Genomic DNA, 9,820 nt, shown 5'->3' with positions numbered 1-9,820 from the left:
TTTTTACGGTCACTTTATTTATGATGTAAAATTGATTTTTATTTTTTATAAACATAAAAACAAAATAAAAGTAAATTAATTAATAATATAATATAGAGCTACCACTCAAATTATTATGTGAGTAAAAATATTTATATTAACAATCTAAATTTTGTTACAAACGTTTTGACCCCTATCGGATTATTTTCAATGAATAAATAATAATTTTAAAAAAGTTACCGGTAACTACGTAAGATAATCACAAATTAAAAAAAAATAGTGTATGTTGTACTCGCATGTTGGCAAAAGAAACTACTGCAGGAAATGATTTAGATACAAGCAGGTTCATATCGAAACTCGATGTTAGACGAACGCAGAAGTCGCATAATAATCGCAAAAGGTCTATTATATACCTTGAACTTCTTTTCAAATTTACATTAGATTGATATTATGAATTCAATATAAAAAAGATGTATATCATGTTCTTTTCACAACTGCCTGTCTTCATATTCTTTTTATAACTGCCAATTAAAGTTATAAATCGTTCAAATTAATTAAAATAATTGAGACTAAATGCATTATAATATTTAGTGATATCACAAAGATTCTTAAAACAGTAGAACTCCGAGATGTAATGCCAGAACATTCGATAGTTAAAGTGATCCTATATTATATTATTAATTTATTTAATTAGTTGATAGTTTTATTCTTTATTGAAAAATAAATTAATAGATAAAACAAATATTCTTACTTTTTACTTTTATAACAAACGCATTTTTTCTTAATTTTGGACTTATGACATTTGCCAACTAAGAGGAGCTCATATAGTTTATTATAGCGTATCTTTAACCGCGCAGTTTACCTTTATTTGTTTGTTTATTGAATTATTTTGTACATTTTATTTGTTACAGTTACAGATAATATTTATATTTCTTTTAAATAATATTTTTCTAATAAATTAAACAGTTAATTTTCAGATCGATAATCCTATAATAAAAATGTTATGCTATATTTAATTTGATGTAAAATGTTTCGATGAAGCGAATTTTTATTTCAAAAATTTGACGTAGATTCTATCACAATACAAAAATATATATATTTTGCTTTAATTCAGACCTGTGTTCCTTGACGCGTGACTTGTCGCTTAAAATTGAAAAAAGACAAGAAGCGACGATCGCGATCAACGAGCTAAATATGGCACGGCGTCAGTGTCTTCGTTTAATCACGGTTGACGAAACTACCGTTTCATCTTCTCTCGATCATCTTCATCTTCTCTGTTTCTCCTTTTGCTCTGCTTCGCTTATATCTCCGCGCTTCAATGCATCGCTCCTTTTTTTTCTTCTTTTCATCTTCTGCCAGTACTCTCTTACTTCACCGCGTTCCTCGCACGACATCCTTAATATTCTCTTCTTCTTTCTTGATTTTGCTCTTTTTTTTCGAAATCTTCCTGATCTCGTTTTACTTCGTTCTTCGCACTCCGTATCTTCTTTTTCTCTTCTCTTTTTCTATTCTTTTCGCCTCTTCTTCATCCTTCTTCATCGTCTTCTTCATTTCACTTGTCTTCGGAGTCTTCTTTTTCTCTGCCTCATATTGTGCTTCTTTTCTTTTGTTTTCACATACGAGCAATACGCGAGTACGAAGGCCGCGCGTCGGTTCGAACTCAACGTTCTGCATCGTAATTGAAAGAGAACATGATAGATAAGGGCTCGTTTCTCAAACGAGAAGACGAAAGAGAGGGCAAAAAACAAATTCCTTAAGTCTCATGCACACCGCAGATTTCACATTTCAAAAGAAATTATTAATAAAAGCAACCTATATCATATTTATGCATTTCTATTAAAAAAAATTAAACAGACAATTTTTAATACTGAGATTTTATTTCTATAAATTATGTTTGAAAACATAATAACAATAAACATAAAAAATGTATAGCATATAATATTAATATACACATAAAGATAAGAATATTATTTTATTGATAAAAATCGATTATAAACTGTAGTTTTCAACTACTTTTTTTTTAAAGCAAATTTCAAAATTGCATGTATTTTAATATATAATATGTAATATTCTCTTTTCATTCATCTGTGAAGACAACTTTGTTATAAAATATAATTGCATCGTTCTTTTTTCTCTCTTTAACTTTTTTTCTTACTTTAAGTTCATTTTGCAACTGTGTGAGTGGTACTTTAAAGTAGATTTAATCATGACGACAAGATACGAAGCAGAATGTTGCATAGTTGTCACATGCTTGCTACGCGAGGATGCGATACATTTATTTTTTCATTAACACGGATTGATCGATCACCGACCCATACTTTTGTCTGTTATATCGAAACATTTAAAGATTCGGAAAGCGCTTTGTATCATACTTCTATGGTATTTCACATTTTAGATTCTACATAGCAAGAAAATACAATTCCGAGACTTAAATCATTATCGTAGCTTTAAATCATTATCGGAAATCTTTGCGTTTTGTCGATTCAGAATTACATTCCGATTTTCTTAATTTCATCTCATGTGTTTAAAACTTGTACGCATAAACAAAATTGAACATAAAAAGAATATTTTTTTAAACTGTTAATTTGAAAAATTTTAATTTTGATTGCAAAAATTATAAACAGAGAGAAAAATTTTTGGTATTTTTTTACACAATTACATAGTAAACTGTTATGATTAAGAATTCTATTTAATAAATACTTTATCAACAGTTTTAGTCATACATATAAACACTTTTTTTTGTCATTGTCGATGTTTTCAAAGAAAAGAGAGTATATTTCTATCACTTTTTTACCCTTACTAATCTCAATTGAATCTATTCAAACTAATTTACTTTTCGGAATGTATACATTTTTCTCAGGATCCCCTACCATCGCACGATCGTTCCTCATCGTAAGAACATTTACAATCGGTTATGGGAATCGCATGATCTGCTGTACAAGGATCATTGCGTTAGGTAGCGGCATGAAGGTTGAAGGGGTGGAGTAGATTGGGTGGATTCAGAGGGGTGGGAAGGCGATGGGGCCGGTTACATATAAAGCATAGGTCTCGAAACGAGACCTCAGGGTGCCGTGTCGCGGACCCAAGAGGTCCATGCTGGAAAAACTCAGCTGTTAACTGCTCCAGCCGAACGGCAACCATCGACCTTTATCCTCACCTTGTCCTCCTCCTTATATGTATGTAGCGTGTTTGCGTGTATGCACTTACAAAATAATGGAACAGAAGGATTTATGACCAACAATTTAAATTAATGATACATAAAAGCTCGATGGTTCTGTTTAATTTAAAAATTTAATGCTGAACCTATTTGTGTTTTCTACGCTGTATGTATGTTTTAGTGATAATTCAGTTGTTAATGCCGAAAGCTAAAGATATCGAGATTTTTAATAAAATTTAATGATTTTTGCTGTACAGAGATGAGATCGTGATTATCATTACCTTTGGCTTGACAAATTTGTTTACGGATTAGAATTACCATTAGGTCACAAGCATATTCGTAAGGGGCTGGAAATAAATAACGAGATCGAGCAGAGTCGAGGAGAGGGGCAGGATGAAAGGCCAGGGGACCAACAATCGGAAAACAGCGTTGTTGGTGGTCGGCTGTAGCCAACTGGCAGGAGCCGACGACGCGAAAGTGCCGTTCGAGGATTCCTATTTCCCAGGATCCCACGGCTGCTATACGCGTCTGCCCGCAATACTCCGTCTTTCTCTGCACTGCGGTAATCATAATTATACCTGCGGGTGTCTTCTTATCGCCGCTCGCTCTCGTCCGATCCCTTTCGACCCACCGCCATCCTTCGAGGATCCTTATCCTCTTTCCGTCCGACTGTCCTCCGTTCTGACTTAGTCCGAGGCAAGAAATCTCAATCTAAGATAAGAACGATCTTCAATGATTCCTATTAGAGATATACAGGATAGATCGTCGAAATTTCAATCGCGTTTAATCGAAATTTATAATAATTAATTATTATATATTATTACACTTTATTATATACACTGAGAGAAAAGTATTTGATATTTGTGATAATTAAATAATAAAATATTTATGTTTAGGTTGTATTGTTACAATTATTATTGCTCTAATGATAGTAATAATAATTATCATATTAAACAATAAATTTTTATTAGCATTTTGTTTCTAAAAAAATAATACATATTTTATGTAAGGCTTTTTACATTGAAAAAGGATATTTTTTTCAAAAAATTCCTTAAACTTTTAATTGAATTTCTTGTGTAATATATGTGATATATTTATATCTATAAAAAATTTATAAATTTTTTTACAATAAAATATAAAAATAAATATAATGGTATGAAATCTTTTATTGTTTATGTATAATTTGAAGTACTATTACATTAAAGTCATTGAATTTATCAGCAATATTCAATATCAAAAATTACTCCGATTTATAATGTTTCTTAACACCTCTGAATAATGATTTTTATGTATTTAGTTTTGCAAAATAAATATTCTAAATTGTTTCAATTTATAGATTTTTTTTTAATGAAGAAATTCTTGATTTCTTAAAATTTGTGAGTATTGAAATTTTTAAAATTTTATTTATTCTTTTTTTAGTAGCTAAAAATACTAAAAACTTATTTAGGTGTCGAAAAACAAAAATCTTGTAAATTTGTGTATATTTATCTACTAAAAAAAATAGCTGGCATCACAAATTACTTTAAATTAAATATAGTAATTGCAATCATTTTTCTGAATACATATATTATATATTTATATTTTATATATTTTATTATAGGGTGTCCCAAACTTTTTGACACGCCGCTTATGAGTAGGTAGAGCAGACCAAATTGAGTCAAAAAGTCTTCTACCGTTTTGCAATTTTTGCGATTTTTTTTTATCCGACGAGCAGTATATCTATTGTAATAATCGTCTCTAAAATATCTTTAAATTCTTTAAAAAATATATCTTTAAGATTTGATAAAGAAAGGCATCTTATGCATCGATTTTACCCGCATATTCGGCAATGTTTAGAAATTAATATTTCGTTAACTATTGCGCAAATTACAATAAAAAATTAAAATTATTTAATTTAAAATCTATCTGCACACAAGAAGTGTATTAAATAAAAAGTTAGTTGAGTTACCTTGTATATTATTATATACATATAGTAAAGTTGAAAAGTTATTTTTTAAAAGTAATACGTTACCGTTATTTGCGGTAAAAAAATAACTCGTTATCGATTTTAAAGTAACGCGTTACTGTTACTTAAAAGTAAAAAAATTGTTACTTTTTACTTTCTTTTTTAATTATGCAGAATATCAGCTTATTCACTGATTTTGATAAAGTTAGAATCATTCGACGCATTTTTGCACGAACTGAACGAATCTGATAGAAAAATAAGTGTCGCTCTGTTCAGCGAACTGAGATATTAATGATTAAAGCTATGACTATTAAGATAAGGAATCAGATTCATTTATTTCGTGCAAAACGCATCGAATGAACCTAATTTCAATTCAAAATCGAATATTCCTGTGTTCTACATCTTTTTTAAATATTAAAACAGACTTCTAAGAGTGCTAAGACAGAATATAAATTAAATATAAAAGATTTAGGAAGATATTTATCTTTGAACATTTTTATCTTTTATTAAAATTTTACATACTTAATTAAATAATGGTATTTTATTATGTAATAGATATTTTAGTTTTTAGTGTTCTTATGCTAAAGCGAGGATAGTGAATGAAACAAAAATAGGCAAAAAGTTTTTTGTTTATTTAGTGTCTACCTATAATCTTATTGTCCATAACGATCATAATCTACAAAAAAGTAATAAAAATAAAAATAACGAGGTCAATTTCATTACTCGTTATTAAAGAAAATGTAATGTCATTACTTTTCCGTTACTATAATTATCACCTTCTTACTCTAATAAAAAAAAAATAACGGTGTTACCAAATCATTACCAAAAAGTAAGGAAAATATATACATAACATCGTTACAAGCAACGCGTTACTTCTTAACTCTGCATATATGTGTATATATATATATATATTATTGTGTATATTATTGTGTAATGTAGTATACACACAGAAATAAATATCCATATACATGTATATTATATGTATATTATATGTATATGGATATTTATTTCTGTGTGTATACTACATTTACGTTTCACTTATATGAAGTAAGCTACAGGATTTTATATTGGGTTGTCCGGAAAGTTCGTGCCGACTAACCTATATAATTAAATGTATACTAAAATTTAAATTTTCTACGTTTAAATTTTCCTTCAACATCAGCACTTTCCGGACAACCCGATAATAAACTGCAAGCATTTTTACAGAAATTTTATCATCTTATATTCTTTTTAGTGGAAACCACATGTATCTTATTAATATTACACTGTTTCCTTAAGCATTAAGAAAAGAGTACATAAAAATGGAAGTGATTTTTATACCACATTATACAGAATAATAGAAATCGACTACAACTCCGATTAATTGTGTGCATACCCTCGGTAGGAAAAAGTCACTTTTCTCGTTGTCCGCAGTTTCAACCACCGAAACAGATTTCGCGAATCAGATTCTAGAGAGTCGAGAGGCAAGACGAAGTGCGATGAAAGAGATCGAAATCTAACATCGAAAGGAGCAGATCGATACATTTCGCGAGCAGTGTTCTCGGTTAGCCGAACGACGGATATACCTGGAATCGAGGAGGAGGGAGACAGGAGTGTAGATATAATGCATTGAATTAGACACAAATGCACCCTGGGCGCCAATTGGCCGGGCTTCCCGCGCTTCGTGCTCCATCTCTCCCTCGAGAGGGCCACCGCCTCCTTCTCGAGTATACCACAGGCTGATGCTCGGACGTGATATCACGGACACAAGAGCCCTTTTCTCTGTCGTGGCGCCAAATGAATGCCAGCAAATCTCGGATATTACGCTAACGCACTTGTCAATAAAGTTAGACAACATATTCTTCATATTCTCTTCCCTATATGTTTCCGCGTTCTTTGAAAGTATTTTTAACAAGCACAAGTTCTCAATGGAAAACTTATTGGTGAGTTTTAGTTTGCTGTTATAGATATGTTTTAATCTTTTGTTGGCCAATTTTGCATTAAGAATCAAAGTCTTTAAGAGAATGCTGGAACGATAGCAATTACAGTACAACAAAAATTTTGAAACTTTACTGATTGCAAAATTATTTAGAATTAAAATTAGAATTGAAATATTTACAAAAATAGAAAGTTCAAAGATCAATTTCACAAATTTCATAAATATGTTGTATCAATTTCACAAATAACTGCACTTGAGATTAAAGTTTGCTTAATATAAAATTTTTATAGTTCACATGAATACCATCAAGTGATCCATCTCAAATTATTTGAAGAGACAATACTGAATTTGTAGAACTAACAGTAAGATTGAAAATCTAGAAAAAATATTTTCAGTTGAACGTAATTCACATGTATATTTAGCGAAAATTTAGAATAGTAAACTAAAAAAGCAGCAATCGTAGCAGATGCTCGATTTTTCAAGAGATACTGCTGCAATATGTCAAATATGTCAAATAAGATAAGTATACGCATTTGAATGAGACAGAATGGTAATGTAAGATACTAAATTAAAGATACCGCTATTAGCGATATTTTTAATTTAAAATTAAAAAGTTTGTATTATTGACTTCAATTAAATCCAGTCATCGCTCTCCTTAAGGGATTGCAAGATGGCCAAACTTGATTGATAGTTCAGACTTTTTGTAATTCCAAGTTAAAAGTATCGATAATAGTGATATCTTTAATTAATTTTTCTAGAAGTCAACTGCCTCATCTTCTAATAGTTTTAATTTTGCGTCTACTTCAATTCTGTGAAAAAAAGATAACAAGTTATTTTTAGTTAGTCTAAGTTAAAATAATTTTTCCAGCCCGGGTTTTATATTTTAGATTATATTTCGATCATGTCTGTAACGTTTAATAAAAATTAATTAAAGTTTTGTATTTGGAAAGAAAATATTGTACGCATAAAATTCGCCATGTAATGTGATTCAATTATACTTTATGCTTCCGTCCAGATAAATATCGTCAAATATGAAATATCATTTCTTTTGTCTAGTAACGACGATTGCAGAAAAGAATCGATACGATTCACTATGTTTTTTCGACATTTAACCCACGCATTCACCTGCAAGAGCAGAAACCAGATACTCCAATCATCTTGTCATGGTTTATAGAATTATGTATAAAGGGTGGACCACAATAAACCGCCCTTGTAGGACACTCGCATAATCCGAGGACTACATCTATGTAAGGATGTACGTATATTGCTCTCTCACGATTCGTGATACTATATATTCACTGTATTATTTTCTCTTTTATATTAAAATCATTCTATATGTCAAAATAAAGATTTGCTTTGTTAGGGAAAGTCGAATTTTAAATGATCATTATATTACATAATTACAAATTTTTTAAAAATCTGATTTCCATGATTAAATAATATTTTTGTTCTTATAAATAAATAGATAAAATTTTGTTCTTTGGTAGGAATTATTATAATTAATAGGATATAGAAATCATTATAGTGCTAAATTATTATAGCCAATTGAATAGTTGACAAAAGTTATTATATCCTTGAAACATTTTTTTTGCGAAGACGAAAAGTTTGTCTAATTTTTCTTATTTAAGCTATCAAAAAGATGTTCTTTTAATTAAAAAAATCATTACTTTTGAGTTAACAAACGTGTATAATATAACATGAAAAATTATTAAAGAAATAATTAAATATAATTAACAGATATAATTGCATTTATAACAATAAGGATTTGGCGATTTAATAAATTTTTTTTACTGCAAAAATAAAGATCATTTAACTTCTTTTCCACTTTTCTCTCTTGATTTTAGAGTAATTGTTTAGCACATTTTTAAAACATTCAATTCATAATCAAGGAGCTATGGAATCTAATGATTTTATAATATCTAATCTTTTATGTGTTTTATATTGGAAAAGTTCGTGCCGCAAAAGATTTAAATTTAATAAATGAAATTAAAAATTTAAATCTTCTGCGTTTCAATTTTCCTTCAAAATCGGCACGAACTTTCCGGATAATAGCTACTTTTGCATATAAGCTACTCAATTATAATCCTTAATTACGATATCCAAATCAAATTGTAATAATCGTAATTTAACATTCCGCATGTGCAACCTGACAAAGTCATTTGTCGATGCTGTCGAATTATTCGCAGGCATCTCCTATGGAACAGCACGTTCTTAAGGATCCTAACATCACATCATCGTAAAAGCTTCGCTCTTTACAACGCTCATATTTTGTTTTAAACCCCCTTACTAGCGAATATATCGAGTTACACGCGCCACCTAATACCACATAAAGGGGGCAACATCGACTGTGGGCCCCATCGGTTTTCTGTAGACAGGATATTCATTCTATATTATCCTAATCGTCATCTCTTTCTTGTTTTTGTCTTCTTTCTTGTCTTTTTCTTTCTTCATCTTACTCTGTCAATTCGAATTGCGGTGGTCTTCTTGCAGAAGGGAATCATTTGGCAAAAAGGGGTGGCGTATCTTAAGAAAGGGCGGCGCTGATTTTCGTCCTCGTGCGTGTTCTTTGTAAGCGCTCGCTCGCGAGACATCCGATACCGTCCTTCCGAATGGCAGGCATTAACCGCTGCGAAATGGAGCGAAACGGCCCGATTCGAAGATCCATAGGCGTCCTTTCGCTCCCCAGGAAACTTTAGAACATCCGCCGGAATTATCGATCGCTTGCCAACTCGCGTATCTTGGTCGCGCTTAATTATCTTAATTGCATCCATCGTGCAGGAGCAATTTTGAATTGACGGATTTCGTGATCAACGTCGTTTAT

At 30.5% G+C, this 9,820-nt stretch overlaps 1 protein-coding gene across 1 annotated transcript in view; it reads left to right on the top strand.

The window, feature by feature from the left end:
- The window catches only part of LOC105623862, a 129,075-nt gene extending 120,964 nt beyond the window's left edge, over positions 1 to 8,111 (top strand). Inside the window, exon 5 of the mRNA XM_012205235.1 lies at positions 8,056 to 8,111. Within this exon, the coding sequence (XP_012060625.1) occupies positions 8,056 to 8,111 (56 nt within the window). The remainder of the gene's footprint in view (positions 1 to 8,055) is intronic.
- Positions 8,112 to 9,820: the final 1,709 nt, after the last annotated feature.

Source organism: Atta cephalotes (genome assembly GCF_000143395.1).
Source record: "Atta cephalotes unplaced genomic scaffold scaffold00066, whole genome shotgun sequence".
In the NCBI taxonomy this organism is placed as follows: domain Eukaryota; kingdom Metazoa; phylum Arthropoda; class Insecta; order Hymenoptera; family Formicidae; genus Atta; species Atta cephalotes.
Note: the sequence above shows the minus strand (reverse complement) of the source record. Positions and strands in the feature narration are given on the sequence as shown.